Here is a 20,616-nt window from a genome sequence, read left to right as displayed (position 1 = left end):
TCTAGGCGGCCTAAACCCACACTGATTTTCATCCAATTTGTCCTCAACTAATACTTGCACTTTCCTTTCAACAATACCTGAGATGATTTTACCCACAACGCTGATTAAAGAGATACCTCTGTAGTTGTTACAATCTTTTCTGTTTCCATGTTTAAAGATTGGTGTGATTACTGCTTTTGTCCAGTCTGATGGAACCTATCCCAACTCCCACGCCATCTCACAAGTACGCATATTAATGGTATCAAAAGAGACATTACAAGCAGAGTGGCTGGTTACTGTTTACCTTCAGAAGGCAAAATTACTGTCCTGCTAACATACATATTCAAAAGTGAAATATCTAGTCCTAGTTCTCAGAACAATTATTTTCTGGAACAGGGAGGAAATAGGGATAGGCTGGGGAGGAGGTGCAAATCACTCACACCCCCGTTGAGAGAGGTCCCCAACTTGTGGCAATGAAACAAGACAAAGAGGAAGGGGAATTCATTCAAAAGACGAAAGGGATCAATTACAAAGAGAAAAAAAAAATGAGAGTATGTCACTACAAAGGTAGTGGAAAAAAATAAAACATGTCACATCACTTAAATGTTAAGAAGTGCTATTAAGAAGCCTACTGAAATGGAATGGACATTTTATTTTGTGAAGTTTGCAGGGCACCCACAAGTCGCCATCAACATTTCAACAGTTGTCACTTTTGATGTGGGCAATGCTTGCTCTCATTAAATTTACATTTTACTTTATTATGGTCAATGGAAGACTTACATTTGTTGGAAAGGTTCTGAAAATTTGCAGTGCATCTGTAAAGGAAATTGCACACTATATGCTAGTGTGACCAGTTCTACAGTATTGCTCCTGAATTTGGCCTTAAGTAGGCATAGCAGCATGTATTGAATGAATTCAGAGGTGTTCTGCTAAGACTGCATCAGACTAACACAACCCATAAGAATATTGGAGTGCTCAGAGAACTTAACCCTCGAGCAGGCGCGCCTGTGTATAAAACGAGCCAACTGCAAATAACATTGTCGTGCATAGTTCCATTGTTGTTTTTTAATAGCAAGCCCTTCCTTATCCTGCATTATTGTTTCAGCTAGCACAGTGTGAAGTTGTGTCATTGGTTCACGTGAGCTACAGTAATTTAAAATAAACTGTGTCTCATCTTAGTGTGCAAAGTATGCCACGAGCCCAGTCATGTAAGTAATTTTTCCTTCTTTTAATCAAATCAAAAGGTAACATGTAACGGGTGGGTATATCACTGTGCTGAGAGAGATCAAAGCTGATACACAATGAGGTTGATTGGTTACTCAACGACAATCCAGAGGTCAACTCTGTACCAGACAATGAAAATGACGACGTTTCTGAAGAAGAGGAGGAATTTACCACACAAAGTGATTAAGATTCAGATTCTGATCAAGTCCATGATTCAGATGACTGAAGAGCCACTCTCCACAGGTGGGAGGGATAAAACATGTAAATGGAATAAAATATGTCCTAATGTGACTTCGAAAACAATAGTAAAGTATATTGTAAAAATATTCCCTGGGCCTACATGTGTTGCCAGAGGCGTCACAAGTGAAGCAGAGGCTTTATGAACAATACTTAGACTCGAAATGATTGGTGAAATTGTAAAATAAACAAACATATGCATTCAATCTAAAAAAGAATGTGTAAAATATTCCAGAGAAAGGGACGCTAAGGAAACTACAAGGTGTGAAATAATAGCATTGTTCGGATTTCTGTATTTCATCGGGACTAAGAAAGCAATCCACACAAATATCATTGAACTGTGGACAGCATATGGCAACAGTCTGGAGATAAAGAGAGCTGTGATGAGCTACATAAGATTTCTGTTCCTTTTATGATGTATCCATTTTCATGACTCAAGTACAAGGCAAGAAAGAAGAGTAACTGATAAACTTGCTGCAATAAGGATGCCTTTGGGGTAGGCTGCAAGAACGCTAATAATATAGGACAATTTTTGACAATAGACGAAAAGCTGCAACCTTTCCAGGGTTGCTGTTCTTTTCTTCAGTATATCCCGAACAAACCACTGAAGTACGGGATAAAAATTTTAGTTTTAGCAGGTGCTAGGACATTCTTCACTAGTAACATTGAAGTATATTATGGAAAACAACCGAAAGGACCCTACAATGTTTCTAATTCTCCTTGTGATATTGTAGGAATGCTAGTTACTCGCACTAAAAGCTCAGGAAGAAATGTCACAATGGATAATTGGTACACTAGCTATTCCTTAGCCAACCTCCATTTTGAAAAAGCAATTAACATGAATCAGCACATTAAGAAAAAATAAATGCAAGATCTCACAATAGCTATTACCTAGGAAATGTAGGGCTATCCACTCCTCTTTATTTGGTTTTCAGAATGATATGACACTAGTTTTGTATGTGGCGAAACAAAACAAGGCAGTTATATTACTTTGAACTATGCAAGATTTTGGAACCTCTGACAAAGTTACAAGGAAACCAGCGATAGTTTTGGATTACAACATAACAACTGGGAAGTGCGTATTCTGTCGCACGGGTGACAAGAAGATGGCTATCTATTGTGTTCTATGCTCTAAAGGATATAGCAGGAACCAATGCTCAAATAATTTTTCGTGCAAATGAGGGAAAATCTAAAAAAAGAGAATTTTCTTGAAAAATTTAGCACTCTCTCTTATGAAATCTCAGCCCATGGAAAGAGCTAATTAATATTCATTCACTTCCTGCCGACATTGCAACTTTCCTTGTGAAATAAAAAGATCAATGAATTGTAGAAGTGAGGAGCCTGCCATCAAGAAAAGATGTTGGTTTGTGACATCTGGACGAGCAAAACACACATCTACTACCATAAGGCGTAGCGCATCCCATAGTTTTGTTTGCAAAGGACATGTAAAAACAGTGCATACTCATATATGTGAGAAGCATTTCCAGAAGATGCACAAGACAATTAACTGTGTAGATGGAAGGAACTGTGGGTTAACTGACATTCCCTCAATATATATAGCCTTTGTCCATTTATAATGCAAATGAAAGTGTGTTTTTGTTCAGTATGTGCTTAAAAAAGAGTTGGAGTAGACTGATATGTTAGCTACAGCAATATAATGATATAAATGTTTCTCATTTGTTTAATGGAATAGTAATTTAGTGATGTAATATAAGTTTCTTGTAAATTAAACTGTGATTTAGCTCATACATCTACATCTACGTGATTACTCTGCGATTCACACTTAAGTGCTTGGCAGAGGGTTCATCGAACCACAATCATACTATCTCCCTACCATTCCACTCCGAACAGCGGGAAAAACGAACACCTAAACCTTACTGTTCAAGCTCTGATTTCTCTTATTTAATTTTGATGATCATTCCTACCTATGTAGGTTGGGCTCAACAAAATATTTTCGCATTCGGAAGAGAAAGTTGGTGACTGAAATTTCGTAAATAGATCTTGCCGTGACAAAAAACGTCTTTGCGTTAATGACTACCATCCCAACTCGCATATCATATCTGCCACACTCTCCCCCCTATTATGTGATAATACAAAACGAGCTGCCCTTTTTTGCACCCTTTCGATGTCCTCTGTCAATCCCACATGGTAAGGATCCCACACAGCGCAGCAATATTCTAACAGAGGACGAACAAGTGTAGTGTATGCTGTCTCTTTAGTGGACTTGCTGCATCTTCTAAGTGTCCTGCCAATGAAACGCAACCTTTGGCTAGCCTTCCCCACATTATCTATGTGGTCCTTCCAACTGAAGTTGTTCGTAACTTTAACACCCAGCTACTTAGTTGAATTGACAGCCTTGAGAATTGTACTATTTATCGAGTAATCAAATTCCAACGGATTTCTTTTGGAACTCATGTGGATCACCTCACACTTTTCTTTATTTAGCGTCAACTGCCATCTGGCACACCATACAGCAATCTTTTCTAAATCGCTTTGCAACTGATACTGGTCTTCGGATGACCTTACTAGACAGTAAATTACAGCATCATCTGCGAACAACCTAAGAGAACTGCTCAGATTGTCACCCAGGTCATTTATATAGATCAGGAGCAGAGGTCCCAGGATGCTTCCCTGGGGAACACCTGATATCACTTCATACATGTTTCCCTTGTTAGCATAATGACAGCTTTTGACTATATGTATACAAAATTCACCGCGCACCTGCTTGCGTTACAAAAATCGGCATGCCTCCTCGAGGGTTAAATGTGAATCTTTCGATGAAAGATGGATTAGTTCTTATGAAATCCTGTTTGATACTTCAGGTGTTACCATCTTTCACTGCACGCAGCTTGTGGAGTACATATGGACAATATAATGGAAATGGATAGATAAAAAATCTACTCACCAAGCAGCAGCAGAACAACACACACACACACACACACACACACACACACACACACACACACACAAAAAGGTTTAACTTTTACAAACTTTTGGAGTCAGTGGCTCCTTCTTCTGGCAGAAGAGTTAAAGGGAAAGGAACAGGAGTGAAGGAAAAGGACTGAAGAGATTTAGGGAAAGGGGTACAGTTCACAAAAGTCACCCAAAACCCCAGACCAGGGGAGACGTATCAGACAAGATGAGAAGACTGATAGTTGTGGACTGCACCAGATGAGATTTGAAAACCTGAGAGCTTAAAGGTAGAAGACAGGGTAATATGCAAGGCAGATATTACTACTAAAACATTGTGCACGAGTTAATAAGAGTAAAAAGCTAAGTGACTTGTATGTAACGGTGTGGTAGGATGGATGGCGTAAAATAGACAGGTCAGAAAATGAGATATGTAGGCAACTAAAATGGAGTGAAGGAAGGAATAGTAACAGTGAAAAAATTCTGAGACAGAAGGAATTAACATAAACTGAGGTCATGTGGGTGGTGAGAACCATGAATATGGTGTAGCACTAGTTCCCACCGTGGGGTTCTAAGAAACTGATGTCTGGTGGAAGAATCCAGATGGTGTGTGTTGTGAAAGAGGCACCGAGGTTATGCCTCTCATATTGTAGAGCGTGCACTGCAACAGAATGTTGTGTGTTTGCCATATAGACCTTCTGCCTATGCCCATTCATCTTGACTGATAATTAGGTGGCAGTCATGACGACGTAAAAGGCTGAACAGGCTTTACATAACAGCTGGTATATAACACGTGTTGTTTCACAGGTGGCTCACCCTTTGATAATATATGTTTTGCCAGTTACAGGGCTGAAATAGGTGATGGTAGGAGGGTAGATAGGACAAGACGTGCACCGGAGATGGTCACAGAGGTAGGAGTCGTAGGGTAGGGAGATGGGTGCAGAAGAAGCTAGGGTCTGCTAATGATATTACGGAGATTGATAGGGCGACGATACTGGGTAACAGGTGATAAGCTCTGAAGTTGTTTTTTGGTGAGATCAGCAGTACCAGGATTGGATGTGATGGCCTGGAAATCTGATTGTGAACTAGGCTGTTGGAATAATCATGTCCAGTGAAGGTGGAGGTGATAGTGATGTTGCATTGTTGTAAAGAGTCTGCATCTGGACAAATAAATTTACCTCAAATGTCAAAGTAGTATAGGAAGGAAGTTTGACGTGGAAAGGATGGCAAGTGTCAAAATGTACGTACTGTTGTTTGTTAGTAGGTTTAATGTGGGCAGATGTGTGTAGCTGGTCTTCGGTGAAGATAAGATCAACATCAAGGAAAGTGGCATGAGATTCAGAATAGGACCACGTGTAATTTAATTGGGAGAAGGTATTTTGAGTCTTCAGGAATTTCAACAGGTCAGCCTCACCATAAGTCCATACAGAAAAGATGTCATCAATGTACCTAAATCAAACCAGGAACTGAAGGCTTATGAATCCCAGGAAGACCCCCTACAAGCAACCCATGAAAATGTTGGCACAGGGCGGATCCATTCTTGTCCCCAAGGCAATACCTCTTTTATGTTTGTTTGTCTGCCCCTCAACAGTGAGGTAACTGTTGGTAAGTATAAAGTCAATTAAGATGAGCAAGAAGGACATCATAGGTTTGTTATCAAGTGGGAACTGACTGGAAATGTTGAGCAGCAGACAGACCATGTACTTCCCCTTCAACTCTTCTGCCAGAAGGAGGAGCCATTGGGTCTGAAAATTTGTGAAAATTAAACCTTTTTGTGTGTGTGTTCCCCCGCCACCACTTTTTTATCTATCCACTTACACTATACTATCAATAATTGATTATTTTGGAAGTACATATAGAGATGCACATTTACAAAATGTAAGGCTCCAGATTTGATCACTGATCTATCACAAATTTATTTGTAAGGTGGTATTTAAAATATGAATAAAGATAATATACATTTCAGTCTTACATCTTTTATTACATCTTTGAAATAGAGGCCAGTATTCGTACAAGTTATTACCAATTTTAAAACAGTCTTAATACTGAAAAATCAATAAACAGAGTATTTTGAGGCTGACAAATTCTAATAATAACATACAAAGTAATATCATTATTTAAACCTAGAATATTTGTAAATGAGTATTTCATTTGCCGACTTTTGCAATCATGTTTCTCCATTAAATATCAGCCATGTTTTACAAAATTCTACAGTCAGCACTAAATGTATAAAATACTAAATTTATAATGAAGTAAGGTATACATTTGCTTTCACTTAATACTACATTATTTCTAATTCTCAGACCAAAGAGGCACCTAAACATTGTACACTGACCAATTTACACAAACAAGATGTTATCAGTAGAATGGTTTCAGGTTTCCAGCCCAGACTGCTTCACTTTATTTCCTTTCATTATTTCTCTTGCTCTCATTTCATAAAAGAAATATGGCAAAATCTTTTGTTAAAATTCTACATTGTTGTGCTTGAAAATGTTTTACTACTCCAAACTGCCAGTTTTTCACAGTTACTAGAAACAAAATGTCAGCAAAAAGTAATAAAGCCAATACATCACGATCGTTCTCCAGGTGCAGTAATTACCCAAAAAACTAAGGAAAATAACATACCTGTAATATGAATAAACTGTTTTTGTTTTTAAATTTCATACACCTTTCGATTAACCAGATATTTTGTTCTCGCTGCATGCTTATGTGTACTTCATAAACATGCCTTTGGCTCAAGCAGTTAATAGGGTAGTTATCACTTAGTGTAACACTAAAATTGCTATGATACATTCATTTTTGCATGTTTAGGCTGTAACTGTATTCACTGAAGAATGTTTCCTCATAATATTCTCCACTATTTAATGTAAGAGCTTTAATCCAAATGAATATATCCAAAACTTGTTAGAGGGAACTGACAGCCTAGTGTACATTACACAGAAAACCACCATTCCTTCACATAAAATTTCAATCTCAATTATGCTTGAAAACCAAGTTCCACACTTACACAGAATTCCCAGAAGTCAAGACAGTTTTCTGGCAGATCTAGAACCTGGCCACTTAAATAGTACCATAGCAGGTACTTTTTCAATAACATCTCTACGACTAAAGGGGACATTTTTGAAACAGAAATACATCAAATCAAATTTTACAACGATGGGAGGGAAAGGAGGGGGGGGGGGGGGTCTCAACGTAACGGACGCATCTCTTTTAATGGAAACCGTTTCTGTTTGTTAAATATGCTGTATTTTAGAGAGTATCCAGTGTCACTCTATGACTGAGAATTGTTAATAAATTTAAAAAGAAAGAATGTTACTTTTTATACAAGAAGAGGATCTACTAACTAGATGCCAGGTAGGGTCACGTTCACAAAAATGAAAACTTAAAAACCTTGCACAAGCTCAAGCTATGAAGATTTTCTCCAATATCTTAATCGGGACAAAGAAGGATAACAGTAAAACAGAACAGCATGGGGGCACGTGTAGGGTAGGGTTGGGTGGGGGGTGGGGGGTGGGGGGGGGGGTGGGGGGGGGGGGGGGCGAGGGGAAGTCTCTTTAGAAATCCTTTATACTTTCCTGGTCCCACATTAATAACATTTTTAGAAAATTAAAAAGTTCAAGTTCTTTAAATTTGTGTGACATTCCTGCCCCATTTGTTTCTCATTTCACTGATGGTAAGAAGACATTCTTTCCCTGTCACCTATGGTTAATAAATTTAACACATCTTAGCTTGGGTTCTTGAAGCATGCTCAAGGGTGTGGGGAAATTTTGCCAGAATCAATGCAGTTCAGGAAACATCTAATCTTATTTGAGGATAATGCAAAAAGCATTTCGGAATTATGAATCTTGGTGATCCCATCAAATCCACCTTGAATAATAAGGAATACCATCAACTTAAAAATGAAAAGGAATCTCCCCCACCCATGCCCACAAGCAGAGAGAGAGAGAGTCGCATAACTCTGCGTGGGGAGGGAGCTCTGAAGGAGCAATTTGTACTGAAAGCTTAGCAAATCATCACTCCTCTCCTTCCCCCCTTTCCATTTGAACCTACATGCTGCTCACAACTGGTTCTATTTTCTGAGGGGTGTAGGTTTCTCTACTAATTTATTTATTACTATGTTTAAATTCTATGTTATGTGGCTGAAAAAGCTGATTATAAAATTGTTAACCCTACTACATCTGTCTTCAGCATTACACTTGAGGAAACAATTGTGCTACAAGTACTTCTGATAACAGTCCAGGATTAACCCTTTGTCATACCAGAAAACCAACTCTTGCTTCCAAGAAAGCCTCTTTGCCACCCATGAGAACACAGATTGTCATTTCAAGAGATATTAGCAGCTTTATTCCTTGTACTAAAACTCAACTTAGGTTTCTGAAATCCAGAGAAGGAACAGTAAAAGGGAAAAAACATTGCCATCCATTATGATGCGCGGAAAGAAAGTTATCATTTCTAATATTTTTCCTTCCTTTGTCTAAAACTACTACTTTCTTTGTGTACTATTACTATTATACAGGAAATTTATCATCAACAATGTCTATCATGAAACTTTAATATCATGACAAATGATAAAGCAAGATATAGCAGTGCAATCATACCCATCGTTAACTTTAAACTGATCAATAAGCATGTAATGGCTTTTCTTACATAAATTTGAACTTGCTTTGAAAGTTTACCCTACAGATTAATCGCAAAAAGTATGAGTCAGAAAAAACTGTAATTTTATTTTTGTATCCTAGCTATATGACAGCTTCTACATGACTCAGGAACAAGTGAGGGAGGGGGAAAAGCAATCTTGGACTATGAAGTCATGCACAACAGCAAGGAAAAATTAAGCAGAAATAAAAACAAATGAATAGAAATTATCTTATTACAAAGCAGACACGTTCCATACATAAGAAGTTGTTTCAAAATTTAACTCAAAACCAGAAAAGCGGATTACCAAAGGTGGATTTCATTAAAAAAGTAATGAAAATATGTGACAATAATCAAATCAAATCAATTTAGAATTTATGCCCACTGTAAAGATGACACACACACACACACACACACACACACACACACACACACACACACACAAGTAGGGACACTTCAAGCACACATGACCACTATCTCTGGCCACTCTGGTGGTGAGAGATACTGGTCTTGTGTCGGTGAGATGTGCCTGCTTGTGTGAATGTATGTTTTCCTTTCATTTGTGAAGAAGGCTTTGGCCTAAAGTTCAGTGTGGAACAGTCTTTTCATTGTGCCTGTCTGCAACTCAATCTGTCATTTTTATGGTGAGTAGCTGTCTACCCTTTTCAAAGCTGTTGATATTGCAGACTGGACTTTCCATTAATCAACAAAGAATTTGATGCACAAAACAAGACTGTCTACTCATGGAAAAGATGAGGCAATAAATAAAATTGATTAGCAAGAATACTGAATCATGAATTTTGAGGGCAATTAGTGCATCTAATCAAAGGGCTAAAAGATAGAAGCAGCTTTAGACTACCATAACAAAAACTTGTAAGCATGTTGTTAGTATTATTTTATACTAAAAGAAACTGACAGTTTTGTTTGTCATGTTGAAACTCTTGTTTGGTATGGACAATATAAGTGCCATGAATCTCTGGTAAGCTGAAAAACTTCATTGCATTTCTTCAAATTTTACTTTGGAATATAAGCAGTACCTGAGAACAATTCAATCAAAAATGTTTCTCGCTATGGATTATGAAGTGATTGTCCCAAAATTACAGTCTCTTCTATTATCTATGGACCTTATTTCAACATTGTACTGTAGCACAAATGTGCATATTAGCACATAACAGTGGAGCTTATTATGAATTCTACAGGCATTTATAGTTACATATATCAAACAATGTGAAGTATCATGCTTCAGCAGTACTATATAAAATAACCATCAATATTGACAATGCTACAAAGTACACATAAGAAAAACACTGAATGAACACTTTCAGTGACAAGTGCTTGCTTAGCCTGTAAAAGGGGCTAATGTTGAGATAAATAATCACCACTAAAAATTAATTCTTAGAAATTACATTTATAAATATCTCTATAAAAGATTACACAAAAAATAAGGTATTGTAAAAGACTACACAAAAAATAAGTTAGGTATCAGACTACCTATAACACAGAGTTATTCTCTAGCATCATAAGCTAAATGAAAGCTCACTGTTATAAAGCAGTCACTTATTTTACATCATTACAGTGCTTCCACTTTGAATGTCCACATATTAACACTGAAAAACTGAGATCTCTATTCCACTTCAAAAGCCATATGTATGAATAAGATTTTTCTTACATAAACATTATTAAGTTTCCTGCTAAAGAAGCCCAGTGTCTTCTTCAACAATGTGAATAATGTGAGAATATCTGATTATACTGGAATTTCTCTGGCTTACGTTAGATAATTAACTGGACATGTGCACATAAACATTGTTTCCTGTAATTTGATAGCAAGCTCCATCTTTCTTCCAACATGAAACACTCAGCAGAACATGCCACTGTATCAGCTAATCATAAAACTTATATGTTCCTTTTGGATACACTTCAATTTCTACATGCTCAATGTTCTGCACTGTCAACATATTACACAGTAAAAAGTCTGATTATAGACCAATAATAATAAACAAAAGTATAACAAGTAAGAATGGAGGACAAACTGCATATTTTTGAAACATCTCAGTATTAAGCTGTTACAAAGTCATGAACTGAAATATTTGCTTCATACATATCCTCAAGAGAATCCAGAATTCACAAATGTGTTGGAGTTTGTGAGAGGCAATGCAATTTGTACACAAGATAACTCAATCAGTGATGCAACAACAAAATCCTGATAACATACCGAAAGCTTAAGCATTTTTACCTGTTTACTATACACACAATATAGCCTGACACTTTTCTGGCAGGGAACAAATCTTTGGAAGTCAGATGACTGTTAGCCACTACAGAGTGTTACTAACCTTGGATAGTAAACAATGCACTGTACCACAAAAATACAACACTGTAACAGGCATTGTGAATGCAATGATTATTCCAGTGTGTACATTGTTCCACAAGAAGGAAGCAGGGCCTTCTGTGCTCCCCACTCACCCTCTCCCACCACCCCCAATCTCTCATATCCTGCAACACCCCTGTGCTAGGTGGCAATCACATGCTTAAACTCCCAGCATCCCTTGCAAACGTGCCAACTTATACTGTGCATACAGCTGTTATTGTTTGTCTCTTACTAGCTGTCATCATCCAAAGTAACTGTGTATTAACATAAATAAGGTTTTTCTTAGAAACAGCAGCCATAAATTATGAATTTTAAATTAATGGTTACACAAGAGAGCCACGTTCAACTTTGTACCACAGTCATCTGTAGTTTGATGTTCATATTTTCTTGCTTTGAGTTAATATTCTCATATTTGTTTGTATTCTCATGCAAAGTACAGTGACATTTTTCACAACAAGAATATGCAGTACAACATGTCAGTGGCTCAATCAGCTTATTCATATTTTACAGTTCCCAAGTATGTTACAAAGGTCATATAGCATCATCAAAGTTCTCTCTATAGAAAAACATAGTCAGAACTCAAATGGTTGCAGGAAATAGGTCCACAAATTCCATGAAACTAAATGTTTTGTAGCAAAAACAGCTTAGAGTTAAGTGCGTAATGGTCTTTTGTTTCTGTTGCATTACTGTTACCGATTACATACTCTGGTATTATCAAAAATTGAAGGATGAGAAGTTAGAAAATATCAGTTTTTTTGTAGAAATTTGGATCAAGGTAGCAAAGATGAAAGTACTGTAAATGAGTATGTCATGCTATCTACATCAACCTAAGCATTATAAAATAGGATCATTCTCAAGCAAACTACAATGTTATAAGTTGACTTTAGAATCATCTAACATTACTTTCTAACTAAATGTACTCAAAAGCTTAAATAAAAGAGTTAATACTTCCACTGCAAAAAAAAGTTACCATTTTAAAGTATCTTACCTAAAAGAAGGATATTTCTTAGAGATTAACATTTTTAAAATCACTGTGCTTGTACATTTCTGTGTTTAATTGTTGTACCTATGGCTGTATAATTCATTCTACAAAATAAAACTGAGAATCCCAACAGTTCACACTGATTATTGTCCACATGCCAGGGAAGAATTACCAATATGCACACAGGTTGCTGCAGTGTTGGCCTTGGGCCCATTCATGTGGTTATGCTCTATTGAAAATCCAGCACATCTACTCAATATAAATGCATGCAATAAGTAATAACATCATACATGCTATCCAGTCACACTATCTCATTCTCTATTGATCTTCTCACTAACCGTGCAGAGAACTTGTTAATGATTCACATATAAAGTATAAAACAAATCAATGGAATAAAATATGAACCAAGTATCAAACATTAATTTTCAAACTTCTCCAATGTTAGTCTAATATGTGGCCATACTCTGAAGATAATGTACATGTACTGTAATTCCATGATTTAAAATTGAGAATGAGATTTTCACTCTACAGCGGAGTGTACGCTGATATGGAACTTCCTGGCAGATTAAAACTGTGTGCCAAGCCGAGACTCGAACTCGGGTCCCGAGTTCAAGTCTCGGTCCGGCACACAGTTTTAATCTGCCAGGAAGTTTCATTTAAAATTGAGCTGAAACAATATTTACACATGAACAAATGACTACTACTAAAGCACTTTTTGCATCAATAATATAATCTGTGCATCTGCTCCAATAAGTAAAATTTACTATTTGGTCTTGCTACAGCAATATAAGGTTTAATACTGAAGCTCATTTTAGCATTTAGTTTTCGGAGTATACAGCAGAAATACTCACATAAGAAACTTCCTACATCATTATCACTGATTGTTTTACTAGTTATGTGCTTTTCCATTGCAGTGCCAGATTTTAAAAGTATTACATCTTCAACTCCCATTATGTATCTGCAAAATTACTCTTTGTTCCGAGCATTATTTCCACGATGATTACACCCCTACTTCTCCTTGAAGTGCAGCTTCCATGATGCATATTACATGAATCATTCTTCATCTTACTAGACTCTTGTTATACTGCCACTATTTCCATAAAATTGTTAGTACAATTTTCAAACAAATTTCAAAGGTTTCTGAGTTTCCTGGTTTCCATTTCTCTGTCATCATGGTTTTCTGTACTAATTTGTTATAAACATAAAATAATGACCAAATACATTTTGAATTGACTAAATGCTATTCGTTTCATGTTTTCCACGTGTTCTACCTGAATGTATTTAACTGTTACATGATACAAATTTATTTATATTCCACTTCTTTACAAAAGCTCATTAACTTTTCTTTCGGCTTCTGATCATTCATCCCTGTCACTGCTCCCATGATATTCATGTGTGTTTTGACAGGTAGACACTCTGAGGCATTACTATAAGAACATTAACTGATGTAAAACACAGTTTGGAACAAAAACAAATATAACCTACAGTTTTGACATGGTTATGAATCAGTTTTCAGTGCATTAAGTCATTCAGTTGGAAACTGCTTTTAAAATCGATAAAATAATGCAGAACTCACCCAACTAAATGTATGAATTGCACTTATATATTTTTAAATTTGTTGATTTTGGATATTCTAGCAGTGACAGTTTCACAGGGCCACAAGAATGCACTGATCATGTTAATATCTTACCTAAATCAAAAGTCTGCTAATGGAACAAATCTATTCAGTCTGACCAATAGTTAACACAGGTGAGAAGCACAGAATTTTTAAATACAAAACATAGTGTTTAACAATGAAAAACCACATACAGTATATCATCACTGTTTAGAAGACAGAACTACTGTAAGGAGAAAATAACTAATAACTTGATTCTGTGTCTTCTGCAATAAATACATACATTCTGTCACCATTACTACATGACAATGCTTATACAACTATTGAGTCATAATGGAATGACATGCACCTGCTTCAAATGCAAAATTCCATTGCTCTAAGGAAGAGTTTAGCAAAGTCCCAAATATACAATATAAAAATATCCAAGAAGTATGGGACAACTATTTGCTTTAAAAATAGGTTATGAGTAATACTAAAGAACATGTAATGATACTACAGCATATTTTTAACATTTGTACTTTTCTGGGAACAATGCTATATGAGGTTACAAAAATGTAAGGCTCTGCAACACTGAACACAAGTGTGGATCTTTGACGTTTTGAAAAACCACTGAGACTGAACTTTATTGCGTTTATACCTGACTTGATACTCTGCAAATGGCACTGACTGAAGATCAAGTTCTGTTTCACAGACACACAGTAGTCTTATTTCTTCTCTTCTGTAAGTATTCATTCCATATTGTAAAATTTCATCCAAGCAAGAGTTTTAAATTTAAACTAACCTAAGAAACATCCCTTTTATTCAATAGAATTCAAGTACATGGGAAGACAAATTTGATACTTCAGAAGTACATCAATGACTTTTCTAGATTGTTTAAACAAGAACACTGTACATGCATTTTGAATTTCAACTGTAATAAAATGGCGGTAGAATATCTCTCTCGCTCTCTCTCTCTCTCTCTCTCTCTCTCTCTCTCTAAAACACGCAAGCACGCACGCACGCACGCACGCACGCACGCACCCACACGCGCACACACACACACACACACACACACACACAGTGTCTTATGAAATATTTGCTAATAACTAGATGGGAACAACAAAGGGTGGCTAATCATGTAAATATAGACCTCTAGTGAACTGATAATACTGATAAGGTTTTGTGGGTGACACCTGAATGACACAGTAATATTGTTGTTAAATATGGAAATGCAGCTGCAGTGAAGACTTCTATAACAAAGGATGTGCACCCTACAAAGTTCAGACACACTTGACGGCAAGTTAAGAAAACTAAAACAAATGAATGAACAAATTCATAGTCTCCAGCCTGCAGCTAAAAACAGCTTAGGACTCAACCTTCACATGTTTAAAGAGGGCACTGTTGATATACAATGAAAATAGTGCCTTCCATGGCAATGGATTATGCACCAGTGACATCACGGGCAGTAGCACAGTAGCATGTGGCTGAACTAGGCTGACATTTAAAACATTTTGAATAACTTCATGCCAATGAAAGACAAGAAAAACAATTAGAGAATGATCCAAGCACAACACACAAAACTTTCAAAAGGAGAAAGCACAAAAATGAAAATATTCTTCAGGAAGTTAACATTTTGTGATAAAATATCTGGAAGTAGTGCCTCGTAAAAAAACTGAAAACTGACTTTCTTGATCCGTGTATCACAGATAGTAATGATACAAGGGTCTGTATCAACCTAAAGGCCAGATGTCACAATACACTGAAACAGAACATTTTGTGGAGAACAGTGACAGACTTCAACAAATTTCAAAGAAATGCTCTTCCAGATACTGTCAAATATTTCTCAAACTTTATTTATCTTTAGTTGCATGCAACATTTTCATATTGACAAAGATGTAAACTACAAAAGCAGACTATTACCAGGTCAATGGCATTGGATAGCTGACATGAACACCTTTGATTCACAGTATATGATCAACTTGCAAGGATAATAGAAAGGAGCAATGATGAACCGAAGATAGGACAACTGAAAATAACTGTTCTTTGAAAGAATACTATGCACCTTATGACTATGAATAAATGGAAGTTGGACAGAATGGGGTATATTGGTATTCAGCACTAATTTAAAGGATAAATTTTATTGATGACACTACATATACAGCAGCATGGGAAAAAAGAAGCATACAGCAATGTGAAAACCAAGTGACAAGGTACTCACAAAGCCATGTTAGACAATGTAGAAGTCTAATATTTTCCCTGAATATTTTCAAACAGAAATTATTTTTTTTAAGGAGAAAATTTAAGGTCCTTTGAACTGATTGCTTTCACACCAAGTAGCATAAATGAAAAATCTGTGGAATATAAGACTACTGCATTTTAAAAGGTTAATTGGGAAAAGGGGGGTTGCAAACAACAGCCATTACGAGTAGAACAAGTGAGTGAAGACTAAGAACTACTTGCACTTTACACTCAATGCCCAAAAGCCTCACTGCATGAGCAGCATTGCAGTAATATTTTGTCGACTCAGTTCATTTTAAAATTTAGAACTTTTTATCACAATTGTGCAGTGTTCTGTCTCTCTTCACTTGTTTCTTCCTTATGTAAGAACACTTCATTTTGAACACAGTACAAATTTTTCCTCATTCCTTGAATTATTTCAGTTAATAAAAAAGGCTGTTAAAATTATACTGTTTTCCATTACTTTTGTTTAAACTATTTTAAAATTTTATGAATAACAAGTTCTTCAGAAAACCATTTAATTCTTGTATTAAATGCATGGGTATTCAAAACAAAATAATAGTAAAGATTTTAAAAATGTGGGCATTCTTTTCACTTTGAAATATCTACTGTAAGTGACTGGCAAGATTTTCACTAGATACAAATGATATGTACATGTAGATTTTTTGCTGGCAAGAACAATAAAATATAGGAACCACGAACAAGTAAGTGGAAAAGAAAGCCAAGAGATACAACAAAACAAAGAGATATTTGAACAAACTGCTGAATTACCCTTTCACATCTTACCCTAACTTTAATGAGAACAATATTAAGTCCACTCAAATGCTCTTCTACACCCATCAGAAACAGAGTAACTATGGAAGGCACTTTGTTGGTCTAATGTTTCCAGAAAAGTAGAGAGACAGACAGAAAACAAATACGCCAGCATTCAAACTTGCAAAAAAATTCAATTTTTGTTTCTAGTGTCACTGTATTCACATAGTTAAGGATTTTATCCATTATATTATCTAGCAGCAGCTATATATTGATGGCAACCTAAAGGAGCCACTAACAACAAACACACGCTCTTCTGACAGGGAGATGGGTGCACGCTACACAAACATACATAGTTCATCTACAAATAGAAACAAAGGTACAGTTTGTCTATGCTAATCACACATACTTTTTAACATAAATACAAATATCCTGCCTGGCAGTCTGTGTATTTATTAGCTATATGTTTCCTTACATGCAGTGTACCTGTCATGCTTGAATGACAAATAAGGAAACTGGTCTATACAAAATAAAGTAAGATTTGTCATGGTTTTCATTGCAGTCTCTTGTTGTACATAGTATGCCTCTTTTGAACCATGTTTCCAGGAGCTAGGCACTTACTTTCTAGTCTTAAGGCTATTTTTATTTCCACATAGCTGTCTACAGTTCTTGAAAGTGTTTCAATTCCTGAAAGTTTAACATTTGGTACATATTTCCAAAACCATCACTGAATCTACTGGGATCATATTTCCTGGGCTAATCAAATATTACAGCACAGTCTATCAATTCTGATCATGTAATATAATGACCATAAGAGTACAAGTAACACACATAATTCCTGCCTATGAGCACTACAAGTATTCTGTCCTACCAATGTTTAAACATACTTTTCTTTCTTAACTACATCATAAAGGGCTACTTCTTTTAATATTATTATGTGGAGATTACACATTTAGCAATGATGGTGATATAAATAAATTTAAAATGATAAAGGATATAAATTACCACAATGACTATGAAACACTAATATGAAAAACACAATCGCAAAGTAATTTTTCTCTTTTGCATATGCATACAACTGGGAAAAAAATCATTAGCAGTAATATGATGATATAGTATGTGTTTATACTTTATAACACTGCTTCATATAACACAATTATCTTACACTAATTATTCAGAAAATATTCAGTATCTTTACAATTTCTACACTGTAAATGAAGCAACATATGACTTCATTATTTTGTTGAGGTGCTAACTGTACTGAGCACGAACTATTTGCCTCATTCAGATGATGGAGAAAGAGTTTTTTCAAGTTTCACACATCTTCAGTTCTATGTTTAATATACAGAAGTTAATTACCACTACAGCTGAACTGAAGTAAAGAAAATCAGACTACTACACAAAAAAAGTATAGGAAAAGGCATGCTACCTCAACTCAACCTTACTCTAATTCACATTTGCAGCTGCACACACAATGGATTCACAGGTTCTTACAAACTTAACTTTCCGTGACAAAGAACAATCTAACCCAGTTTTCATGTTTAACTCATTACATATCCTGAACAACGTCACACTGTAGCACACTCAAACCATCTTCATTTCATCTCATCTCATAAAAGTTGTGCAAATGTGTGTAAAGATATGCATTACTCTGGTGACACTGCGGAAAACAGTCAAGAATTTTCCTACATCTGTTAACTAATTTAAACCTGTTGACCACATAAATAAAACATACAAGAGGACACTGCAGTTCCACAAAAATTAGTTCTTCACATTTAGATGTTTATCCAGAGTCATACAGAACAAAAACTTTCTCAGCTTCCCTATTTCATGAAAAAATTTAGCAACATCTGATAATTCTGTACAACATTAGATGAATCAGACAAAAGAACAAAGTGTCAATAATCTTATCACCTTATAGCCAATAATCTAATTAATTAAATCATGATTTACTTCATCACTCACTCAACAAAGAAATTGGTATTTCCATGATGGTTATTTGTTATTCTGTAGTTACTTCAACTTCTCTTCCTACTTGCTTCATAGGTACATCAACAGATCAACTTTCACAGAGGCTTAATTGCAACCCACAGGACTCAATTGTGTTGGTTGGAAAAGAAGCTTTCTTCTGATTACTGCTTGCCTTCTCACACATAATTTATGAAACTTTTTTTTCTGTATATAATACTGCATAAACTGAGACTTCTTCACAAAAACAGGAAATGCTTCACACAAATGACACTAGTACAGTGTCATTTTATTGCATCACAATTTCTCATCATCACGGCAACAGTCTACTACTCATTCAAATTATTACTTTGAAATACCTACAAAATGAATTGCTTTTCACTGTAACCCACACATCACTATAAACCTGTAAACTCAACACTGCCAGTGACTGTATTTTCAGTGGATTGCCTTTCAGTTTGTACTCACATCACACATACTGACAACTGCACCTGAGGGAGTCTTACATGCCTGCCTAAAAGGCAAGCATTTATACTCCTTGGTAATATTAAACTGATGATTTCCTCATGACAAACTTTTTCAGCACATTAAGATAGACATTATTTTCAAAATCAATACTGTGTATGTGCCCAAAAACACTAACACATGGTAGATGATATGAATTTCATATCATCCTTTTACGTTCGTTTGTTCAGAGCTAGTGTCGAGCCCGATGCTCTGCACGCAGTAGATCCAGCTCCAGTTGCAAGCGTTCCACATTGAGTCGGTGTAGTTCAGCATCTCTCTGCGCAGCTCGTGCTCGCTCTTCTGCAGCCCATGTTTCAGCATCCTCAGCAGCACGTCTCTCTGCCTCTGCTGCAGCTGCACGTGCTGCTGCTTCACGCAGACGGTAAGCATGCAGCTCCTCTTCTTGCCTTTCTCGACGACGGAGACGAGCTAGTCGTGCTGCAGTCTCTGCTTTACTTCTGGCACCTTCTGTGTCACCTGCAACACAGACAAATCACAAACTGACAAACCACAAATTAAAATATATGAGAAGGAAAACAGTACATATGACTAAGAAGTGAGAAGTTAAATCTTAAACCACAAATTTACATGCAAGACACCAACATGTGCCATTGATTCATAGAAGTATTATAATTATATTTTAAGAAAATAGAGATCCACTATTAACTGACAAACTTCATTACAGTTTCACAGTGTTTATATAAAGAACAACCTAAGAAAATTGTTCTTCTTGATTCAATATAAGAAACTGTTTACATGCACAGTCACCTGCTACCGGTAGGATCTCAATTAAGAAACAGCTTGTCCAACACTAATGTAGAGATTAATATTGTTCAGACCACAAGAGCACTTAAAATACCAACAGGGAAATGAATCAAGCACTTAAACAAAAAAGAAATCTCTACTGAAGACCAACCATAATGAAGAAGAAAATCAGCTATAACACCTGACACAAAGCATTAGCAGGAGAACAAACCATCTCACATGAACAACAGAGTTGCAATAAAAGAATTGCATGTATGTAACATGAACAAAACCAAATTCTCATATAAATCATTTTGAAGGCCAAAGCTAGCAGCTGTTGACATCACATTTGAGATAAATTTAAAGTTCTATTTTAAAAGATAGAAACTGCTGTAATACAGCACTATGATACTGCAGGGAACGTGCTTTCCCTCAAGTGTGCATATCTTCCTTACAATGCTATATAATGATCATTATTTG

The 20,616-nt window shown here is 36.1% G+C and overlaps 1 protein-coding gene across 2 annotated transcripts in view; it reads right to left on the bottom strand.

Annotated features, from left to right (window-relative positions):
* Positions 1 to 6,310: 6,310 nt before the first annotated feature.
* The window catches only part of LOC126268202 (afadin-like), a 124,786-nt gene continuing 110,480 nt past the window's right edge, over positions 6,311 to 20,616 (bottom strand). For both annotated transcript variants that reach the window (XM_049973829.1, XM_049973837.1), the window contains one exon: positions 6,311 to 19,869. In XM_049973829.1, coding sequence (XP_049829786.1) covers positions 19,583 to 19,869 — 287 coding nt within the window. In that variant the 3' untranslated portion in view covers positions 6,311 to 19,582. The remainder of the gene's footprint in view (positions 19,870 to 20,616) is intronic.

Source organism: Schistocerca gregaria, chromosome 1, assembly GCF_023897955.1.
Source record: "Schistocerca gregaria isolate iqSchGreg1 chromosome 1, iqSchGreg1.2, whole genome shotgun sequence".
Taxonomy (NCBI): Eukaryota; Metazoa; Arthropoda; class Insecta; order Orthoptera; family Acrididae; genus Schistocerca; species Schistocerca gregaria.
Note: the sequence above shows the minus strand (reverse complement) of the source record. Positions and strands in the feature narration are given on the sequence as shown.